At 40.8% G+C, this 24,437-nt stretch overlaps 1 protein-coding gene across 2 annotated transcripts in view; it reads right to left on the bottom strand.

Annotated features, from left to right (window-relative positions):
- LOC109032141 (neuroligin-4, X-linked) overlaps window positions 1-24,437 on the bottom strand; it is a 552,408-nt gene that overhangs the window by 115,396 nt on the left and 412,575 nt on the right. For both annotated transcript variants that reach the window (XM_019044117.2, XM_072302671.1), the window contains one exon: window positions 8,699-9,068. In XM_019044117.2, coding sequence (XP_018899662.2) covers window positions 8,699-9,068 — 370 coding nt within the window. The remainder of the gene's footprint in view (window positions 1-8,698; window positions 9,069-24,437) is intronic.

Below are 24,437 nucleotides of genomic sequence, written 5' to 3'. Positions count from 1 at the left end.
ATTTTAAATAATGATTTTGTGTGGTTTATAAAGTGGAATATACCTTCAAAATTCAAGTCAGGATACTGCTTAGCTTTCTTGTGCATATTGTGTGTCTCAGTTAGCAACGTTGCAGACTTCCTGCCATTCATTATATTTTACATCGAAAACTAATAAACGTGATTTCTTGAAAACGTCCGTGATTTTTCTTCTCTGCGTGAAGGATATTCTGTAAAATTTCAAACCAAACGCTCCATATTGCTTTGATCTCCGTTTAAAAATAAAATAGGAGCGGGTATTTTGAAACACTGCGGCTGAGATACGAATTTTTTCAGTTTCACTGTCGATATGATTCAGAGAAATTCAGGTAACTAGGACAGGAACACATTCCTGATAAACTCGTTAGAAGTTGGCAGCGCTGGAAAAAAAAACCATATTGGATCTAGAGTTCAGACTCTTAAAAACATCATCAAGAAAAAGTACTCCTGATTCAATCAGAATCTAGCTTAAATCAAGAACCAAGCCTCATAATTTAAGCGGATTTCGTTTTGATTCAAGCAAAAATCTTATGGAATCAAGAGTATTTTTTCTTGTCGATGTTTTCATGAGTCTGGACTCTAGATCCAATGTGTGTTTTTTTCCAGTGTGCGGGATATTGTAGATTTCTAGAGGGTATAATAATTTTAAGGGAAAGTATGCCTTCTTATGGTAACAAAAAGGAGACCGTATTCACAGTAACAAAAGGTCTCACTTTTTCATGCCTTTAGAATCGGCTCTGAAGTACATTCATTTCGATGTGGCGCATTCTGTACATTGAGGACCATTTAGGTAATGAGCTCAACTAGTCTGTCATCAACGTTATCTCTGCTTCAGCTCTGAACCAGACAAATTCGGATCATTGCAATTACTTCATGGTTTTCTAATTCAGTTGCATTCATTTGTCAAGACGACGAGTTGAATCTTAAGCCTCCGACGGGATCCTGCATCCGTAGATACGACTCAGCGAGAGAAAAATTTCCGTTTCACTGCAGACGCACGGAGCCGGCGGTTTCCCACACCGCCTTATCATTTGCACATGCTGCAAACGGATCAACGAGACTTCGGAAATCAGCTCTAAATTATGCTCGGGTGCAGTTAAATCCAATATTAATTAAACATTGCGCGCGGAGCAAAGTTAAATAATGGCCCCGGCAAAGTTGGTCCCTCAGAGCCGGATGAGTTGTGAGATTGAAAACTCTTCGACACACGGCGTTGCCGTCGCAGTAGACTCTTATAGACCCTCATTCAAAATTGATGTTATTCGATTGTTAGCGATTTCACTGTTTGCAACATGGATATGAAGTTACGTCCCCTCGTCTAACTAGAACTACGAATTGTTGACTCTTGCCATTTTCTTTCGCACTATCTTCACAAAAAAGGACGGAATATTGATGGTAAAAGCCACTGAAAACGCACTTGGATTTCCTATGTTGCAGATTCCTTATCAGAGTTCATTTTTTTAAAAAAGCTGACGACCATTATTTCTTGAATTTTTACTGATTTTTATTAAACCTGTACGCATTTTTCTCCAAACGTTAAACGGATTTAACTACCGAAAATTAGACGGAGATTTTGTTACATATCAGTGGCGTGGCGTGCTTTGCGATATATCGCTTGATCTGCCATTTAAATCTGTGGAAAAGGATCGATTATCAAGGTGTTCGCAACGAACACCTTGATAATCGATTCTTTACTACAGCTTCAAATGGACAAATATCTATAGTCAATCCTTCACGCCACGCAGCTGTTACGTATCACGGTCAAGACGCGTTTCACCAATTTCACCGAGGAGTTGCAATTTCAGGGGCCGTCATGTCAGTGGCGGATGATCAAACGCTTCGACGACCGGTGTTCTCATTATTGACACCAACCATCTCCAAAAAATCTCTCGACAGAATCTTTTCGGTAAATTAGTTCATTTTCTGCGGTTATCCAACTCCAATATCAATGGCAACGCCGCTAAAGAGGGTAGAAAGGACGACTTTTACTAAGAGGATAAATTGACCGGAAGACTAGACGTGAAGTTAAATTAAAAAGTTTTGCAAGCGAAAGAAGCGAACCGAACAGCGCAGTTTCGGTGCCATTTGATTGGTCCCTTCAAAATGAGCTGAATAATTCGTGCCGCACCGACGTCATGATAGCAGGGGTCTCAACGCCGAAAAAGAACTAATCTGGTGCGCCGAGACAACCCCCCCTTCCTCCCCATCCCTCCGCGGGCTACCACACTTTGCTCGAGTTTTAAGAAGAACTCGGGCTAATCAACTGCTTGAATTACTCCGCATTGCATTTGGATTGCTATTCGATCGTATCAAATGACGTTGCGAAATGTCTCAACATTTCCAATAAAACCCAATTATTCGTTGAATAATTTTCCCCAAAGAACCAGCAGTCACCTAAAGCATTCACTGGAAAAAAACACATTGGATCTAGAGTCCAGACTCTTGAAAACACTGACAAGAAAAAATACTCTTGATTCAATCAGATTTAAGCTTCAATCAAAAGGAAATCCGCTCAAATTAAGAGGCTTGGTTCTTGATTTTAGCTTAAATCTGATTGAATCAAAAGTATTTTTTCTTGTTGATGTTTTTAAGAGTCTGAACTCTAGATCCAATGTGTTTTTTTTTCAGTGCTTGTACAAAAGTGCAACTTTGTTTGGTTTGTTTAGTTTGAAACTTGTGGCTTTGTATCGTCAGATTGCTACGTCCTTAGATTAAATGCGCGATAGGATAAAATAAAGTAAGAAGTTGCAGGAGGTGGGAGCAAGCAATCCGTCACCTTCCGGCCAAAGTATCACAGGCGCCATATGTGACGTTTCGAAATTTCCGCCGCCATTTCACTTTTTTACAGAAAAATTCTTGTTTGAAGATGTTGGAAAATTTCACTGAATTTTATCGGCAGCACAAAGATAATTCAGTAGAATTTTCAGACAGCTTTGTTGAGAAATTTCTCTTTGAAAAAATAAAATGGCGGCGGAATTTTTAAAAACGTAGCATGTCGCTTACGATACTTTGGCCGAAAGATGATCGAATGTCCTCCATTAGCACCATTGACACAACTGTGCCAAGCTGAGCAAAAGGAAACGACAAAACTTTATTTCCAACATTTTGCTGTGCTAGATCACATTTGAATCAGGGAGTTCGAAAACACACCAACTCGAAGAAAAAAAATTGTTCAGGAAACAAACTGCGCAGCGGGCGAAGAAGTTAGTTTAAGAAAAACCTTTTTAGTGCCAAAGGACAAGTACTTAGAGACTTTGTAAAGCACCAAGTTGAAATCGATACACCATGTTTGATGACAGAGAATTAAGCGTTTAAAAATTTCCGAGTTGGTGTGTTTCCGTTCTCACCGACTTTCAGATACTGATTTATCATAGTCTGCCCAGAAAAATGCATATTTTTCGACCTGAATAACGATTGAATATTTATATAACTTGTTGGTAGAAGAGATACTGAACCGAAAAAAGAAAACCGGAAGATCGGATGGGCACCCGTTTCCCTTGAAATGACCAAAAATTGGTATTTCCAATGAAATAATTCGATGCTTCCCTTTTCCTGTCGCTGTTTCGAGCACTTCCGATTGCAATTTCGAAATGTCCTTTTGCGTGCAGATGCTTCTATCCATAAGTGTTACTAAACCGTAGAAAAGTGAAAATCGAAAAAAACCCGAGTTGGTGTGTTTTCGAACTCACTGATTCATTTGACGATCAATGCCATTTGACTTTTAAATAAGAAAACACGTAAAACGGTGATTCGACTCACACGATGTCTACTTACAATTGCACCAAAAACTCGGGTCAGTATTGGCGCGTATCCGAGAGCTTCACACCCTTTCTGAACTGGATGTGCGAGTCGTATCCCGACAAACATCCCGCGCAAAAAGGGCGGATCCACCCGCATCCTCCCGGAACATCCCTTAAGGTTCACATGCAGAGCAGCCCCGCCGTGGGCGCCCTAGCCCATCGGATTTAAGGTTCAATTGTGTATAAGAATTCCGCGGATTATGACTGCAATGTAAGGGAGGAGAACATCTGCTATGATTTACGGCCGGCGTTTGAATTATCGGCTTATTCGGCGTGCCAATTCATTTTCCCACGCGTGGCGGAGAACAGAGAGGGGTGCTTTCGGGTCATTCGTGCGACGAGGGATGGGGTTGTGGTTTTTCTCCGTTCGGAATTGCCGTGCTTCACGGGGCGGTTCGTCGCTTCGATAAAGAAAAAGCGTGGCTCGATTTTAACATGAGCCCGAGAAAGTATGGGCGTGTACGGGCGACAGAGCTCATTTTGAAGTGCGGTTACGCTGTTTGGCCGGCGCTGCGACGCTTTAACGAACGGTGGCATTCCACGCCGATCTTCGCCCACCTGCGCATAAAGGGATTCGAACGCTTTCCGTTCGAACTATTTGATGAATGGGTTTTACTTAAATTGAAACCTTTTCGAAAGCGCAAAAGAATTATCTGAAATTTTAAGGGCTTGTGCAAATTTTGCTGGCTAATTATTTTTAGGGACCAATTATATGTTGGAAATAAGAAAACGTAATATTTTAGAAAATATTTGCTATCACAGGTATGTGCTTTTTTATTTATTTATTTAGTTACTTATTTTATTATTCGTTTTTGTTTTCTTAAAGTGTCATTCTTATATAAAGTTTAATTCTTGCTGAAAGTGTCGAATTTTTATTGAAGGTGTCGAATTCTTATGTATTTCGGTTAAAAAATCCTTGACTGAAATCAAATAAAAACAATGAATACAAAATTTAGTAGCTAATTCTATTTATATTAAACGAAATTTGAATAGTTTAAAATATGAACTGTTGACAAAATGTACACGATGTTTTCGCAACTGTTTAATCTCTTCTCTATTCCGTTCGGTTGCTCGAACCGAAAGTTGGGCATATATGACTATAGTTCGTCAGTTCACTTTACCGCACATGTTCGGTTACACGAACCGAAAGTTCGGTTTAACGAACCGAAAGTTCGGTTTAACGAACCGAAAGTTCGGTTTAACGAACCGAAAGTTCAGTTGAACGAACCGAAAGTTCAGTTGAACGAACCGAAAGTTCAGTTAAGAAACGAAAGTTCGGTTTAACCAACCTAAAATTCACTTTGACAAACCGAATTAGTTGGGATGATATGCAACACTGAAGTTCGATACGTGGGACCAAACTTTTTTTGTAGTGATGCTTTCTGATTCAAAGCAAAATCCGTCGGTTTGCAGCGCAAAATCTTGGAGACATCGGCTGCCGGGTAGAGTGCCTAAAAGGCGTTCCACACCCGGCACTACATTCACGGAGATAATTGTCGCCTGAGACTGACACTCGACCACAAATTAAAGAGGCTCTCGCTGCGGGAGCGGTACACGGATTCGGCAGGAATCCAAGAGGGTCCAGCTGTATCGCGGTTTGCATCCCTTTGTTTCGCTTGGAGTGTGATGCGGCTTTTTGCTGCGAGCGCCTCAAGGAGGAGCGCTCTCCGGCTGAATAAAGTTGGAGAGGCTGCCAGGAATGTGTCCTACTCGTCGTTTGCCGCGACTTACAACGGGGCTTACGAGAGCCGAAAGCCACAAAGCAAGCGAATTACTCTTGTTAGCGACGATACGACGTGCTCTGCCGTTTCTCCTCCAGCAGAATTCGAGAGCAATGCAATATCAGAGAGGCACGTATGGAAAGTCGTCGAGGCGTTCGCCCCTATAGACATTGTCATCTCCACTTTTATGCCAGGCTCCGGAGCGTCCTCCATGCCCTGTATGCGTAGGAATTCCGTAAAAGCGCTCCGAGGAACAAGGAATCGGGACTCCCGGCTGAGGTGGATTTTTCCCCCGTTCCCAGATGGCCCGCACTAAGAAAAATATTTGTATTGCTTTCGGTTCTTATACAGGATGTCACGTTTATTTTTATTTTGGGAAATCCTGATGAAATCCTGATTTTTCCTGATTTTTGACTGCTGAATCCTGATTTCGTCTTTTTCCATATCCTGATTTTTTGCGGAGAAAAATTAAAATTTCTGCATAAGCGTATGCGAAAGCATAAAAAAATCCGATCGGACAGCCGACTTTTTTCAAATCCTAATTTTACGACCAGTTTTTCCTCAAACCCGGATAGAATCGGGGATGATGAGATATATTAGCTCTGAGATGCATGAGCCGGGTAAAATTGACCCGAGGCTTACATACAACACGTGGTCTGCGGGCTGAATGGGGCTGGTGCATACGAGCTTTAGATAAAGATCCAGAAATTAATCGTAAAAATAGACACAGACATCAAAATAAAAAATAAAAATAAAATATTGAGTATCAACACAGCCGAAGATGGGAGAGACGAATTCGGGCCTCTTAACTTTTCCCCTGAATCTGCACTGAGAAAAAACTATGGTTTATAGACCTATTAGAGGTAAATATGGAACACCTATAATAGTCGTAAATAAACTAATGATTCTCGGTCTGTGAACCATACTAAGGTCTCTGTACCTAATTAAGGTACCCCGTACCATAACTAAGGTATATGTGCTATTATTATATGTAGAGGTACTACTATTAGTGGTGTTCCATATTTACCTCTAATAGGTTTATAAGCCATAGTTTTTTCTCAGTGTGAGGGACATCTCATTGGCCGATTATAGAGCGGAGCATTGCAAAAACACGCCGTGCGCCATGGCGCCTTCAATTTTGCAGATGCAACACGGACATCCATCAAGCACTGATTGTTGTATCTCGGCGCCGTCATCAACGCGCGTCCTTTCTCATTCTCTATTTCCATCTTGCTATGGTCCCGTTTCTCTTATTAACAGGGGTGCTTTTTAGTTAATTGGACGTATTTCTGCCAAACGGAACTTTTGGCGAGTGGCAAAGATAAGTTGTGCTCTAGAAAGCTGCATAAGAAACAATGTAATAGTGGGAGTGATCCCCTTTTAGCGGGATTTTACATTCTGTCATGTGCCAACTGAATGCGGCAGTCATGAGCCGTGGGAATGGAAAAAGAGCGTTATGGACAGGGCTCATGAGTTAAATCCGAGCAAGAGCGAAAACTGGAGACGGCTTCGTTGCCACTGACGTCACTGGCGCTTTATAATTCCCATTCATTCTTACGGTCCTCAACTAACGAGCACGCCTCTTATTTTCCACCTGCCCCTGGTTTCGTTTGGCAGAGATACGTGCGATTCTGCCGTGCTAAGGAAGAACGGCGTATGAACCTTCAGGCGTTGCCAAATTTCCTTTAGTAAATCACAAATTCTCTGGAAAATTTGTCAATATTTTTCTTCCAATTTTTCACATAATTTTGTTCACAATATCACCCGAAGTTTCTAAAAATTTCAAGGAAATATATTTATAACTTTCCTCAAACATGAAAATGTTATCCAAAGAAATTTGGCAACTCTCGAATGTTCATACGGCGATCTTCCTTAGCACGGCAGAATGAAGATGTTGCATGTGTGAGGGATTTGCGATTTGACAATTGATTCTCATGTAAAAGTTCGCGAGAAACACGATGTTTAACTTCTCTGTAGATATTTCAATGGTGTACACCGGGGAAGGTTCGACACCAAGAAAATACGACTTTTCAACAATTTAAGCGCGCATCGTGGTATACGCGCAATGCATGAAGTATCCCGCAGTCTTGTAAGGCACGACTGTGCGTTTTGCGCCGTGTGCACCAGCTCCGCGCCGGCCGCGATGTGTTTGGCGTGATTTTTTTCCTAAAGTTCCCATTTTCAATTAGTTTTTGACTTATTTGGAACGCGATTGGAGATGTTGCATGTGTGAGGAATTTGCAATTTGTCTGTTGATTCTTACGTAAAAGTTCGCGAGAAACACGATGGTGCCACTGATTTTATCTGAAATCAACTTCCAAGCTCAAAAAAAGCTCTCAAGATGAGGCCAAAAAGGAGGAGATATCCCACGCTATCCTGAGAGTCCACCTCTACATCAAGACAAACTCTCCATGCAAAAGATAGGGAGCAAATACATCAGCAGGATTGCAATGTTTTCAGTTTTAGAGTCCCCAAATTAAGTAGCAGCCCTGTCAATGTATTTGCTCCCTATCTTTGCATGGAGAGTTTGTCTTGATGTAGAGGTGGACTCTCAGGATAGCTTGGGATATCCCCTCCATTTTGGCCTCAACTTGAGAGCTTTTTTTGAGCTTGGGAGTTGATTTCAGAGAAAACCGGTGGCACCATCGTGTTTCTCGCAAACTTTTACATAAGAATCAACAGTCAAATCGCAAATTCCTCACACATGCAACATTTCCATTTCCTTCGGTAAATCACGAATCACTGGGGAAAAAAAGCACATTGGATCTAGAGTCCAGACTCTTTAAAACATTGACAAGAAAAAATACTCTTGATTCAATCGGATTTTTGCTTGAATCAAAACGAAATCCGCTTAAATTAAGAGGCTTGGTTCTTGATTTAAGCTAAAATCCGATTGAATCAAGAGTATTTTTTCTTGCCGATGTTTTTAAGAGTTCGGACTTTAGATCCAATGTGGTTTTTTTTCCCAGTGATTCTCTGGAAAATTTGTCAATATTTTTCTTCCAATTTTTCACATAATTTTGTTCACAATATCACAAAATATTCACAACTTTCCTCAAACATGAACATTTTATCCACGGAAATTTGGCAACTCTCGAATGTTCATACGTCGTTCTTCCTCATCACGGCAGAACTGTATCGGATATGATTTGGTTCTGACCTGAGAATGCGGTTGCGCTGGTCCTCCTCGAAGCCGTACTGGACGTCGTTGGCGTTGAAGTCGTGGTAGCTCTCGGTGGTGGCGACGCCGATCATGAGCTGGGTGGTGATGAAGTGCTCGGGGGCGGACTCGACCATGCGGAGGGGCTCCGCGGGGAGGGCCGGCCCGAAGGCCGAGAGGAAGCGGGGCGCCACCAGGCGGACGGCCAGCAAAGAGGCCAGCGTGTGCGTCCGCAAGCACGGCGCCAGGTCCGAGGCCAGCGCGCAGCCCAGCTCCGCCGCGATGCTAGCTCGCGCCCCGTTCGGGTCGTGCACCACCGCCCACGGCGACAGCATCGAACCGCTCATCGCTATCACCCGGTGAAATAAACCTGCAACACCGCAATCAAACATCTTTAATTTAAAAAAAAAATGAAAAAAAAAATAAAATTTGTACAATCCTTGAGGGATGCAGAGACAAAAAGACACCCTCCATGGCGCAGGGCGCACAGTGGATCGAATCAAAAGAAGAGGTCGGACAAAATTGGGAAACTAGAAAAGCTTATAACTCCGTTTATAAAAATTTTGAGGTTCTAAAAGTGGTTTCATTGATTTCCTCGTAAAATTTTCATTCAGCAACCCCTTCTTTCCCTCCTTCCCCTCCCCTCCTCTTATTTCTTCTCCTTTCCTTCTTTTTCTTTCTTTCTTTAATATTTACAATGTAACGAAATGAACGTTAAAATTTGCAGTTTTAGTCAAAAATTTCACGTCCGACCTCTCTAAATGACTCAATCCACTGTGCGGCGGGCTGATTGTTGAAATCGATAGACAAAGCTATAGACAAAGAGGACAAAAGGGACATGGAAAGTAACTCTCCAGCTCCAAAATAAGTCGTGTTTTGATAGCTGTATGTATCTGAAATTATAATACATAATTTGATTCCCAGCGGGCTGATTGTTGAAATTCATAGACAAGGCTTTAGACAAAGAAGACAAAAGGGATATGAAGGGATCCTATTGATGAAAGCAGGTGGTTGCAATACGGATAAATAAAGAAGATAATAGACTAACTGACGGCAACCCACGAGAGACCTTATAGTTAGACCATCGTTTTCTCCCTTAGTCTATAGAAACCAACCATTTCAACTGAAAGGATCCCTCTCGCTTTATCTATCAACTTCAACAAGCAGCCTATTGCGCTGGCCTCATGGCGGCAGATGGACACTTTTACCATCGCGAATTCAACACTTCTTAGTAGAAAATTGTTGTTCCTCTGTCATAAAGTATACCTCAATTTCTAATTGAGGTATACTTTACAACAATTTCCAATTGATTTCAATTGTGAGCCCTGTACTACGTGTAATCCCAAGCCTCCTGGGGCTCATATATGGGAATAGAGATACACTCTCACGTCAAAGGAGCGACGAATGAAGCTCTTGCATGTGTGAGGGATTTGTGATTTAAATCCTTGAGCTTCGTAAAATTTTGCGAGAAATACGATGGTTCAACTGGTTTTCTCTGAAATCAACTCCAAAGCTCAGAAAAAGCTCTCAAAGTTGCGGCCGTAATATAGGGATATTTCACGCTACCCAGAGAGTCCACCTATACATCAAACTCTCCAAGTAAAGATAGGGAGAAAATTGGTTCTCCATCTTTGCATAGAGAGTATGTCTTGATATAAAAAGATGGATCCTTAGGGTAGCGTGGGATATCCCCTCCATTACAGACTTAACTTTGAGAGCTTTTTTCAAGCTTTGGAGTTTATTTCAGCGAAAACCAGTGGCACCATCGTGCTTCTCGCAAACTTTTACATGAGAATCAACAGTCAAATCGCAAATTCCTTACACATGCAACATCTCCATTGCGTATGGACGGTGTGTCCCTCAGAAGGTATACACTCCAGCAGGCGTAGTGCAGGCAATTTGCACATCGGTGCGTGCAGAGACCGCAATAGCTCATATCCGAGTTGCCTCGGCCTCAGGTATCAAGAGGCAACTGTACCGGGAATTCCCTCGGTATTGAAATCTGGACGGGGATCGGAACGCGTACCGCGCTGTCAACCCCTTCGGAGGCGCGAGGGGATGTGAAACGCATGCGGTTAAAATCCGGACCTCGGATCGGTCTCTTCTCCGATGAAAGTGAAATCTTGAGTTAACTATCCACGGCCGGATAGTTCGCTCAGAATCAATGATTTCGAGTTGATTCAACGGTCGGCGACAATTCGCTCAACCTCTTCGATTTCAAAGTCTTGTCCAGGCTTTGAATGGTGGCTCTAATTCGGCCGCGTCTTCTTGTGTTTCATTTTCGTCCGTCCGACTGAAATGATGCATGAGAGCAATAACATCTACTTTTCCTATACTTCGCTATTCCCTCTCAAACCTTAACTGTTTATGCTCGCTCATTTCTTTCATATATTTTACACAATAGGCTCCTTACAATTATTATGTGTCATAAAAATTCACGATCGTGAAACGGGTTTACCGCAGGGAACGGATATTGAATATCTTGAGGCTTATTCAATTTAAAAAAAAAAAAAAAAAAAAAAAAAAAAAAAAAAATTGCTTAAATATTATTAGACAACATTACATTGTTTTATTTTAAACAAATGTTTTGATTCCTAATTAGTCAATCTACAAAAAATTGCTTTCAATTGATTCGACCATAATATCAATGATCAATGATCATGACGTATTTTTTTATGTTATTTACCCGTCGCTTTTACAGTGCTCCCGGCGGGCGCTTTGCTACACCTAATCGCCATCCTTATCTATCGGAATAGAGGTCATCTGGTAAATAGATCCTCGTAATTTCATTTTGAATGCCACCAATCCAAGATTTTGCTGGGCGTCTCCTATACGTTTCCTTCCAAGAGGAAACCATTTCAGTACCTCCTCAGGCAGTCTTTCATCCGCCATTCGTTAAATATGACCATACCAGATAACCTGATTTTTTTACACGTAAAAGAACTAAAAATTTAAATTTTCCCTAATTTAGTTAAAAGAGGAGGGTGTAAAGAATAAATGCAACTTCCCCCATTCGCAACTTTATCGCGAAAGCCTGGGCAGATCTTAGATTTCGCCCGCAAAATCAAGCGTATGCAACCCGGCACTCCGCAGAGTTAAAGTAGTTGCATGTTTGGTTTGAACCCAACTTCGTACATAAGTATATTAATCGATTATGATATGCTCCCCGCAATATTCAAATAACGAGGGTATATTTCGGAAAGGGATCTCAGTTAGTTTATGTACCGTCATTTTATTTGTGATGAGTTTTCTTTATTAACTGAAAAGCCCTCAGGAAGTTAGGACACGGGATATTCTCGGATATTTCCAATCCAAAGAGAGTAAAGGAAATGAATTTGAAAAAAAAAAAAAAACTGAAAATCGAGTTACTTTAATTAATTTTTTGATGTGGAGAGGGATTGGAATTATACTTATACCACTTCACTTGGATATGACGAGAGCCTAAAATGTTAGTTCCAAAAGAGAAAAAAGAAAGAAAAAAAAATCGGAAAATATAGTCCAATTGTTCAATCTTCTTCGCATAACCGCATACCATTGTGCTTTCGATTTGTTTGTTGCATTACGTTTCTTCATGATTTCTCGATACTTCACATTAGACACTAATTCCCGTACGTTTGACCGCAGAGCAGGCGAAAGGCGGACCCTCTGGTATTCTACTGTACCTAATAGCGAAGAGATAGTGACTGCAAACATGAAATTTTGATAGAACGGGCTCAGAAGCGTCTGACCAGAAAACTGTACTGAAAGAGGCCTCCGTTCTTTCTCAAATATCACTAATCGTCCGAAAGACTCCCAGAAATTGTTTGGATGATTAAAAATTGACCGATTTTATTTCAAATTCATAATAATAGGGTATTATTTATTTTCATATTCGGCTAGTTTTAGGCAAGAAAGCCGTAAGTGTTATGCGGAATTAATAACCGTGTTTTTCCCACGCACGGGAGCGTTGAACATCTACTGGGTTCCTCCCTACATTATGGATGTTGATAACCGCGGAACACTGAGGTAAAAACATTAAATAGCTCAACAATTTCCTGGTACACGTGCACCCCTAAAACCGTAGTATAATCACGAAATACACTCGACCAGCTGTCAAAGTTGCATTTAAAACTGAGAAAAATTGAAAAACTGCGGCATGACAAACCCTTTGGTAAACCATTTCTATTCACCGTGGTTCATTTTTTCTATACATAGACATAATAGACTTTCTGATCATCATTGCGAATTTTACGAAAATGGTGGGCTCATTAAATGAAATGTTCCGTTTAAACAGCACTAGGCCCATTTCCTTGATAACATTCAACATTTGGACTAACTGCTCTCTCCGGTAATCCAAAATAGCTCCTTGCTGGTACCTTTCCCAACCCAACAATACACTGCTCACTTCCTCAAGCCATATCGTCTCCCAGACTTGGATCCACTTTAGGCGTTGTGGTGGCAGGACAAAAAAAATGGCAGCTTTAGTTCTGATAATTAATTGATTTGCTCTCCTTATAAATATTCAGAATACCAAACATTTTTCTCCTGGGTGAATAATTGACTTTTTGGATTTTTTTTTATATCACTTTGATTGAAATTTTATGCAGAATCCGAATACATTGAGAAAAGTTAATCCCAGAAAATGAGAAACAAAAAATTTTCCTTGAGCTTATACTTTAGTTACCCCGGTGCAAGGAGCAGTTCCGGGAACGGGAAGCGAGGCAGGCTGAATGGAGCCTTGCCGCGGTGCGAACTGCGAAGGGTATCGGCGAGGAGCCTGCCGTGTTGCCATTCACATTGTTCACACATTACTTTCATCCCCTAATGACTGATGAGAGGATGTCGATTGGAAACTCCATCTTCATCCAATTCCAAATCTCTGGCTAGACCGTTGCCGTTGCTGTTTTTTGATATTGGGCTAGTGACAATTGATAAGTCCTTTAGAGGCATGACCTCCATTTACAATGTCTCACCACTGTTGTATTGACCAACTTTTGGGTTGCTTATAGCGTCCCTTCTTTGACGTTAGGGTGTACCTCGGTTTCTAAATGAGCCCCAGAAAGCATGAACTTATATGTGAACCGCAGCTCACGAGGAAATTGAGTTACGCCCTTCCGCCCGAGGAGCGGCAATATCTTCCACTTACTCAAATTTTCTAATTTTCCCCTTGAATTGATGTCTTTTCCGGAGGACCTCACAGAAAAAGAATGGTTTTAACATCATTTTTGAGAGCCTCAGGGTTTTTTTTTTTTGGGGGGGGGGGGGAGATGTTGGTTCATTGCGATTCCGTAAATTATGTGTTCTTTACGATTTGCTATCGTCTGTTATGTGCCTACGACGCTGATTAGACAGACACAATTGCTTGTTCGGGCAAAACTTTTTTTGATTAATCTTACGGGAAGGCGACCAAAAAATTCTCAAATTGTTGACAAAGCCTCGACCAATGAAGTAGGCTGAAAATTCTATGCGTTCAACCTAATTCGCAAAATTAAGCAATTTTTCGCTTTTGGTGCTCACTCTGAGTGATGATTCAAAATTCCCACGAAAACAGAGAATTGTGTTCCGGTGCACTTCTTTACGAACTTTTACGTGACGGCAATGAAAAATTTCTCAGATTTTTAACGAGCCTAGTGTATAATCTCTCAATTGGGCTCACAACAAAATAGGTAAGCCCAACAAGCTAGGTAGCATTCATGATTTTCCGCCATTCGGTGCCTACTTTCAGTAATGATAAACATCACCTAAAGAGAGGAAATTTTTCAGCATTTTCTCACGTACATTGACGCACACGGAAGCTACAAAATATCTTCATGATTTTTGAAAATCCCTTTTTTTCGAGAACCAAGAGCAACTTTGACTTTTGTAGTGGGGGAACTTCTATCCATAATCTTTAACAGGTTGCATTGAAAATAACCACCATCTTCACTTGAAATTCACTTTTTATCTTCAATGACCTTAACACCTCGTTCTGCAACGTCATTGGGTTTTTTCAAATGGAAAAGGAAGCACTTAAAAAAGTGCCCCGATCTGTTAGTATCGGGAATCTAGAATAGTGCATTGTAGATTAGCACTGGGCCCATACTATTCTGCATGGATATATATCAAAGTCAAATGGACTACATTTTGCAATTTGGAACTATAAATTCTAGCCCGGTTTAAAAATAACGTATGTGCCAGTAGTTTCCCTAAGCACATAAGTGTTTTTCCAGAAGAGGCAGAATTTATAGTTCCAAATTGCAAAATGCAGTCCAAATATTCCACAACATTTTCATTAAAGAGAACCTTTAATATGAGTATCAGTGTACGACTGACAAGGGGAGTCTACGAAGTGACATCCTGGGATTGGGTTCATTTTGCTTGTACATGAAGAAGAGACAAATCTAAGGTTGACGTATTTTTTTTTAGCCGCCACCTCCCAACCGTTCTCGAGATATCGATTTTTAAAGTTACGATTTTTGCACGTTTCCGCGCGGAGTTCCGGCGAGTCAACTGAGCGCCGCACACTGTGGTATTTGACCGAAAAACCTGGCCAAAACCTCAATTTTAAAATTTTTTTTATTGGAAAACCAACGTGATATTCGAAATCTACACTGTTTTTTACCCTGGTGGACACGTATGTACCATTTTTCGAATGGCTTAATTTCCCGTGAAGAGACCACGAAGTTACCTAATTCTCAGCGATTATTTTGATATGTTTTGGCGCGCTACTCGTCGATCAGTTTACTTCAACTGTGCGGCCATAAAAGGGAACTTCGGCGATATGCAACACATTCTTAGGGGTATATTCTACACAACTAACCACAGTATTTTCGAAATTTCATTTTTTAGTGATTTTCACAGGAGATTGAAAAGTGATGTAAAAGTAAACGTTTTTTTCGAAATTCAGAGTCCGATTTCTTTTTACGCTCAACTGCGCTCAAGCGGTTTAAGGCGGAATGTTATAGTCCAAAGTGGGTATTTTCAGGATTCAAGGGTGACAGACTGAGGAAAACTGAGGAAATTGAAATTTTCGACCTTAAAGATGGACTTTTGAGCGATTTTCACAAACATGAATGGGAAAAATTATGTCGATACTAACGACTGAAATTGTATTTTTCCAACAGCTCTGACCCATTTAGTACCAAATTGGGTGACATTTGGTCACGCAACCTGTTTCTCTGGCCCCTACGCCCTCGAAAGAGAGATAAAAAAAAATAAGTTGAAAGCGGATGGGAGGGTCACTTTAAAGTCTTGCAAAAGTGTTTAATCCGTTATCTAACAATCTTTTCGTGCATTATCCTTGAGTATAGACATATTTATGCCATGTTTTACTTTTACAGACAAATTTGAGTTCATGCGGCCGCGGGGTGGGGCTTTAAAAGTGGACCTCTGGCATGAAATTACGCTTAGAGGCACATTTGAAGCCTCGTAAAAGTGAGATATGTGATTTTGTTACGAATTTCGCAGTGTAGTGCCCTCTTTTTGAAATGTGGATCATGGGTTAGGAAGGAACCCATCAAAATGAATCATTTTCACATGTGCTTTCTGTCCTTACAATGGTTCTTATTATGATAAAACTCATTTTCATCTTATAATTTAACCTCAAATCATCATATGGAGGTCCCGGCACTTTCATACTAGCACTAATTTTGATTCAAAACTGTCAAAAATGTAATATCTAGAATGATTCATATTAATTTGTTTGAGAAATGTAAAATTACTCCTTAAACTTTAAATGTTGTTGACAAAACAACTCATCTGGTATGGTCATGTCCAGAGAATGGCAGGAGACAGGTTGCCGAAGAAGGTCCTTGACTGGGTTCCTCCTGGGAGAAGACGCAGAGGGCGCCCAATGAAAGGTTGGAGGGACGGGATTGAAGCAGAAATGTTGAGGTGCTCAATCCCCCAAGATTTGTGGTTTGAAAGAGAGCAGTGGAGGTTAGGAGTCGTAGAGCGCGAGGGAGTGCTGTAAAGCGACTTGTATGTATGTATGTAAAATTACTCCTCAATTTGAGAGATCGGCTGTTTCGTCAAAAATTTTGAAGTGACTTACGCTGTTTTTAAAAAAACCATAAATGAGGCAATAGAAAGTCCTTATTTCGAAAAGTAGACCCTAGGTGAAGGCGAAACTCGTCTAAAAGCACCGCTTTACTCAGATACTTTGCGTCCTTTTAAAGGCTTTTTGGAGGGCTTCTTGCACCCTCTTTAAACTCTCCGCAAATTGTCAGAAGATGTGTTAGGTGGTTAAATTGTGCATATTATCACTTAAGAAGAAGTACTGATTGTAAAATATTTTTAAAACTCGGCGATATCTGGTGATAAATAGTTTTGGCCAGCTTTTCAGGTCCAATACCACAGTGTGCGCCGGCAAGCTGCACGAAGCGCGTTTCTTATCAGCGCTGCAGACCGGCCGGCGTTATCAACTGTTCCGTGGCCGAGTGGTAGAGTGTTCGCCTACCGTTCCATCGATCGCGGGTTCGAGTCCCGCTTCGTACCATAGCTTTTGGGGTCCGCCGCAATGCATTTTTACAAGTTTCCTTTATTTTTATCACACACCAAGGGGTCCGCCCCCTGGCCGCTACGCGGCACAAACCCCGGGGCGAAAAGGCCCGCTTCGCGGCAAGCGAAATCATCGAAATCGACCGTTGCCGGTTGCAAATTCAGAGTAAGGAAAAAGTCATTAAGAATATTGTGTGGTGGGAAATTTTTATTTGAAACATCATTTTATCATTCAATTCAAATTATTTACCCAGTAACCGTCAACGGTTGATTTCTATGATTTCGCTCGCCGCGATGTGGGCCTTTTCGCCCCGAGGGTTGTGCCGCGTAGCGGCCAGGGGGCGGACCCCTTGGTGTGTGATAAAAATAAAGGAATCTTGTAAAAACGCATTGCGGCGGACCCCAAAAGCTACGATACGAAGTGGGACTCGAACCCGCGATCGATGGAACGGTAGGCGAACACTCTACCACTCGGCCACGGAACAGTTGATAACATCGGCCGGTCTGCAGCGCTGATAAGAAACGCGCTTCGTGCAGCTTGCCGGCGCTCTGTTGACTCGCCGGAACTCCGCGCGGAAACGTGCAAAAATCGTAACTTTAAAAATCGATATCTCGAGAACGGTTGGGAGGTGGCGGCTAAAAAAAAATACGTCAACCTTAGATTTGTCTCTTCTTCATGTACAAGCAAAATGAACCCAATCCCAGGATGTCACTTCGTAGACTCCCCTTGTGAGAGGGTGAATATTCAGCTCTGGCTGATACATTGGAATACAAAGCAAAGGTCACGCCGAGGGATCCATATTCCATATCGATTTGAGTTTTGTTATACTTCATCAGTTGGCCAGCTTAAGAGCCATAAATTGGGCTTCTCAATAATCTGTGAATTTGCCTTCTGTTATCGCGCTAGGGTCCACAAAACCTGTACCGAAACTTACGTATCCCTGTCCTTAGGCATTAATGATCATCACTTACAGCAAGCATCAAAGTGAAAAACTGCTTTCTTCGCGAATCAAGTTGGGCGCATAGGGGTTTTGGCTTTGGCCCATTTTGCCCGCCGCCGGATGCCGGGCTTTTCAAAATTTTTAGAATTTGTTGCAGTCTTGCCTGTCAATTTAGCATACTTGTCATATACATACAAAATACTGCAGTATATTTTTGAGGAATCAGCCAGTGATTTTTTAAGCAAAAATTAACAGCCAAACAATAGCCAAAACATATCTGCATATTAATCGACAGCCAAAACAAATCTTCGATTCATATAACAGACTATGGCAAATTCTCAAGAAACATACTTTGCGGAAACGAAAAATACAAAAATTGCTTGTAAGATACTCCTCAGACACCGCTAATAATCATTTTTCTCCATGAAACCATCTTCCCGAAAATTACTTATCATCAGTCATCGATTCAGCGGGTAATACCATGAGATTTTACACAACATGTGAATGAGAGTCACTATACTTCCACGTGATGTAATTTAATAAAATGAGTCACGCACCGCGCCCCCTCCACTCCCTGAGAAGTTGACAAAATTATTAAAATGAAATAAACTGTCTTTATAATAACCAAGATCTGTCGCAAATGATTATCAGTAAAATATTTCTTTAAACTTAGATAACTGAATTTCTGATCTCTCGATCATGCGATGCAAAATCCGTCGCTCTGTCGCAGGCCCCTTGACTTGACCAACCAAGTCGCCAAATTGAGCCCAAAGATTGAACATACTATAAAATCGAGGATGGTCCACGAGCGCGTCGTCAATTAGAGGAGAGGCAGGACTTCATACTGCTTCGCGGCCGTCATTTCATCAAGATCGACGGAAACACGGAAAGGAAAAGTTAAAAGTGAAAGAGGAATGTATGCGGGATCGGTGCCACGGGCCACGGAGAAAGGGTCGCGACAAAGATCATTTGACTCAATTGCCCACCGCGCGTACGGGTTTTCCAGGGTGGCGTCTGACCAGATTTCGGCCGTGTCTAGCTCTCGTTCAGCAATCGAGGGCTGGTGGCTGTTCGCCTGGAATTAAAAGGCCAAACTGGCCGGTTGAATGCGGAATTAAATGCACAAACTGACACATGAGCAGCCGGCCACTGTCATTTGTTGAAGGGATGCATATCGTCACCTACCTGACATATGGGCGTAATTACACTCTACAATGAACCCTGTCTTCCATACATTTCAAAGCTTTTTCGGGCTCATTTCAATGTGCAGTTACGCCCCTATGTTAGCCAAGCGATGCATCGTCTATGCATAGCCAAATCGTGCATTTTAATCCAAATTTGAACTGCCATTTTAGCTGTCGGGGAATATACCTAAAAATCTTTCTGCCGCAGAAAATATGCTGCCTCCTCAAGCTCTTGAGCTATATATAGAGTAAAATAACAAGAAAAAAATATTTGAATAATTGTGCGATCCAGTACCGGCAAAAAGCTTAAATTAAGCATAAGAAGAAAATATGAACAGAAAAAGCTCTCGAAAAAAAGAGTTGCCTCAAATTATTGTTTAAAAAAACTGTCGAAAAAGAGGAAAATCCACGAACTTGTGTCATGTGCTGACGTGTTATTCTAATTTCTAATAGGCAGCTCACGTTGAACTCGATGGTTTAAGAAAAATCAACCAAGGACTGGCTGTGCGATCAACCACAAATTTTGTATATTTTAGTCGTTTGCCAGACATAAATTAAGTTAAGATTTGTTATTGTTCTGTGTTCACCTGCTCAGAGATTACATATCGATGCCTAAAGTGCGAGACCGCATATATCTGTTTGCGAGATTCTAGACTCTCAGTCATACATTATTTTTTTCTTGTAAACTTATAGTCAACGTAATTTTAACAAAACTTCTTTAATTTTTTTCTCTGTTGTTTGGATATTCTGTATAGATATCAAGCTATGAAGCTGACTTGTTCCTCCTTGAAAAAATAAATTATAAGCGGAGATTTTGAGACACCGCAATGGAGATACGTGCTGTCACACTTTAGCCGTCGATATGATATGCCTCGATATTTCAGAGATTAGTGCATCACGTCCGGTAATGGGGGCGGAGGGCTGATCTGATGCAGGACCCGTCTGATAGATTTTTTGTGAAGCAAAAAATTCGATCAAAATACTACACCATGAGAAAATAAAGAGAAAATGTCATAATCTACGATTTAATACGCTTTTGCTAATTTATTTAATATGGTATCGCCGTCGAGAGGGAAGTGCGTCTACAGTTCCTCTTGCAAATTTTTTGGGCCATGAAATAGTCTCCGTGGTTTTATTAACGCCAAAATTGTGTGTATTTGATCACTGTGCGATTAGGGATTGTTCAGAAAATACGTAACGCTGAACTCGGAGTTTCCGAACCTCCCCCTCCCCGCTTATCTAGCTTTAGTGACGTGGGCCCCAATCCTTTAAGATGTAAAAACAAAATTGTCTAACGCTCTTCTCACTGTTGTCATAGCGTAGAGAGCAGTAAGGGTCAAATATTCGAAATCAAGGCTCCTTCAAAATTCGTCTGATGTCATAGCGTAGAGAGCAGTAAGGGTCAAATATTCGAAATCAAGGCTCCTTCAAAATTCGTCTGATCCATTTTAGATGAAATCACAGGAATAGCTAAAATAGCAAAATTCATCTTATTTTCATGGAAACGAGACATATGAGAAAGCCGCAAGTGCGCAAAAAATGACGTAGTTTCAGGCAAGGTAGCAGTTCTGCCGTGATAGCGAAGAGAGCCGTAAGTGCAAAATTTTCGAAATTGAGTTTTCTTCAAAATTCGTCTAAATTCTTTTAGATGAAATTACTGAGACAGCTAAAACAGCAAAATTCATCCTAATTTAATGAAAACGAGACGTATGTAAAAGCCGTAAGTGCACAAAAAATGACAAAGTTTTTTTTCAAGACAGCCGTAGATGCATGAGAGCCAATGAGAACAGTGCTTTCCAGTAAAGTGCCGCCCTCTTCTGGGGATGGAAAGGGGGGGAGGAAACCAAAAACACGAAAGGTGATTAAGTGATGGAGGTGTAAGGTTTTATTCCTCCGCACACTTCATTGTAAAAGAAAACTTTCAATTTCTGTGTTCGCAATGAAAGTTTTGTTTCACATGTATGTGAATCTACATGTCGGGAGAAAGAAGAAACGCAAACCTACCGGTATCTTTTCTAAAACAAGATTTTTTTTTCCCTAGGCTCTGTCAACTTTTTCGCAGGAAATATCGATGAGACTTTTCTTCCCAATAAATTAAAACCAATAATTCCGAAATGCGGTCAGGGTAGAGAGGAGGGTTCTACACTTCTACCATCAAAAGTATAAACAAACACTATGAAGATGATTTGACCTAGTAAAAGCGAATACGTGAAGCACTTTTTCACAAACTCTTAAAAAATTCGTCAAGAAGTATTAATTAGAATAACACTTTTGGTATATTTTTAAAGGAAAAATGCTTCAGGACTTTTACATAATAGATCTCTGAAAAAGAAGCCTCGTGTTTGAAGCATTATTATGATTTTTTTCTTTCAATTCTTTCAATTCTGGTTAAAACCAGATTAAGTAAAAAGTTACAGTAAAGTCAAATGTTTCAATTTCTTTACTGATGTAATTTTAATTATCGATATAATGTTTCAAAATTGCACACTAAAAAGGGCTTTATTAGAATTACTTTTAAACAATTTTTCTTGAAATTGTCTGTTTAAAATTTACGAGTTTCTCGATGCGAAGATCATTTGAAAAGAAGAGGAGAAGGAGGAGGAAGAAGAAGAAGAAGAAGAAGAAGAAGAAGGAGAAAAATAGTAGGATTGTAATAATAGTTAGAATAGATAACGCAGTAGGAATGGAAGCGCCGCGCAGCGAGGTAGCGGTATTCTGATTTACGCGGGAAATTCAAATATCGGATAGGTTGAGCGAACTTGCCGCGGCCGGCTAGTTAACTCTAAAGGCTGGATTTCATTAGCGAACATCGGAGAATGCTATCGACCGCATGGATTTGTATATCATTGCCGGGCAATGGTATTTAACTCTGGATCTAATGATCACCCCCGGATCGATCCCTCAAATGTCAAGATTTCAACCGCATTGCCGGCCCATCCCATCCGACTACCTGAATTCTGATCGCAGAACAAAAGAAAGGGAATCCCATTCAGATTTGAAGCCAGTGCCCGCGATGAATCGATCCGGCCTCTCGACACTTGACGTGATACGTGCCTTTATGAGCTATCGAAGCATATCATATGCAGGGGGGGGGGGGGGGGAGATGTTGGGTTCATTGCGATTCCGTAAATTATGTGTTCTTTACGATTTGCTATCGTCTGTTATGTGCCTACGACGCTGATTAGACAGACACAATTGCTTGTTCGGGCAAAACTTTTTTTGATTAATCTTACGGGAAGGCGACCAAAAAATTCTCACATTGTTGACAAAGCCTCGACCAATGAAGTAGGCTGAAAATTCTATGCGTTCAACCTAATTCGCAAAATTAAGCAATTTTTCGCTTTTGGTGCTCACTCTGAGTGATGATTCAAAATTCCCACGAAAACAGAGAATTGTGTTCCGGTGCACTTCTTTACGAACTTTTACGTGACGGCAATGAAAAATTTCTCAGATTTTTAACGAGCCTAGTGTATAATCTCTCAATTGGGCTCACAACAAAATAGGTAAGCCCAACAAGCTAGGTAGCATTCATGATTTTCCGCCATTCGGTGCCTACTTTCAGTAATGATAAACATCACCTAAGAGAGGAAATTTTTCAGCATTTTCTCACGTACATTGACGCACACGGAAGCTACAAAATATCTTCATGATTTTGAAAATCCCTTTTTTTCGAGAACCAAGAGCAACTTTGACTTTTGTAGTGGGGGAACTTCTATCCATAATCTTTAACAGGTTGCATTGAAAATAACCACCATCTTCACTTGAAATTCACTTTTTATCTTCAATGACCTTAACACCTCGTTCTGCAACGTCATTGGGTTTTTTCAAATGGAAAAGGAAGCACTTAAAAAAAGTGCCCCGATCTGTTAGTATCGGGAATCTAGAATAGTGCATTGTAGATTAGCACTGGGCCCATACTATTCTGCATGGATATATATCAAGTCAAATGGACTACATTTTGCAATTTGGAACTATAAATTCTAGCCCGGTTTAAAAATAACGTATGTGCAGAAGTTTCCCTAAGCACACAATTGTTTTTCCAGAAGAGGCAGAATTTATAGTTCCAAATTGCAAAATGCAGTCCAAATATTCCACAACATTTTCATTAAAGAGAACCTTTAATATGAGTATCAGTGTACGACTGACAAGGGAGTCTACGAAGTGACATCCTGGGATTGGGTTCATTTTGCTTGTACATGAAGAAGAGACAAATCTAAGGTTGACGTATTTTTTTTTAGCCGCCACCTCCACAACCGTTCTCGAGATATCGATTTTTAAGTTACGATTTTTGCACGTTTCCGCGCGGAGTTCCGGCGAGTCAACTGAGCGCCGCACACTGTGGTATTTGACCGAAAAACCTGGCCAAAACCTCAATTTTAAAATTTTTTTTATTGGAAAACCAACGTGATATTCGAAATCTACACTGTTTTTTACCCTGGTGGACACGTATGTACCATTTTTCGAATGGCTTAATTTCCCGTGAAGAGACCACGAAGTTACCTAATTCTCAGCGATTATTTTGATATGTTTTGGCGCGCTACTCGTCGATCAGTTTACTTCAACTGTGCGGCCATAAAAGGGAACTTCGGCGATATGCAACACATTCTTAGGGGTATATTCTACACAACTAACCACAGTATTTTCGAAATTTCATTTTTTAGTGATTTTCACAGGAGATTGAAAAGTGATGTAAAAGTAAACGTTTTTTTCGAAATTCAGAGTCCGATTTCTTTTTACGCTCAACTGCGCTCAGCGGTTTAAGGCGGAATGTTATAGTCCAAAGTGGGTATTTTCAGGATTCAAGGGTGACAGACTGAGGAAAACTGAGGAAATTGAAATTTTCGACCTTAAAGATGGACTTTTGAGCGATTTTCACAAACATGAATGGGAAAAATTATGTCGATACTAACGACTGAAATTGTATTTTTCCAACAGCTCTGACCCATTTAGTACCAAATTGGGTGACATTTGGTCACGCAACCTGTTTCTCTGGCCCTACGCCCTCGAAAGAGAGATAAAAAAAAATAAGTTGAAAGCGGATGGGAGGGTCACTTTAAAGTCTTGCAAAAGTGTTTAATCCGTTATCTAACAATCTTTTCGTGCATTATCCTTGAGTATAGACATATTTATGCCATGTTTTACTTTTACAGACAAATT

This window comes from Bemisia tabaci, chromosome 7 (assembly GCF_918797505.1).
Source record: "Bemisia tabaci chromosome 7, PGI_BMITA_v3".
In the NCBI taxonomy this organism is placed as follows: Eukaryota; Metazoa; Arthropoda; class Insecta; order Hemiptera; family Aleyrodidae; genus Bemisia; species Bemisia tabaci.
Note: the sequence above shows the minus strand (reverse complement) of the source record. Positions and strands in the feature narration are given on the sequence as shown.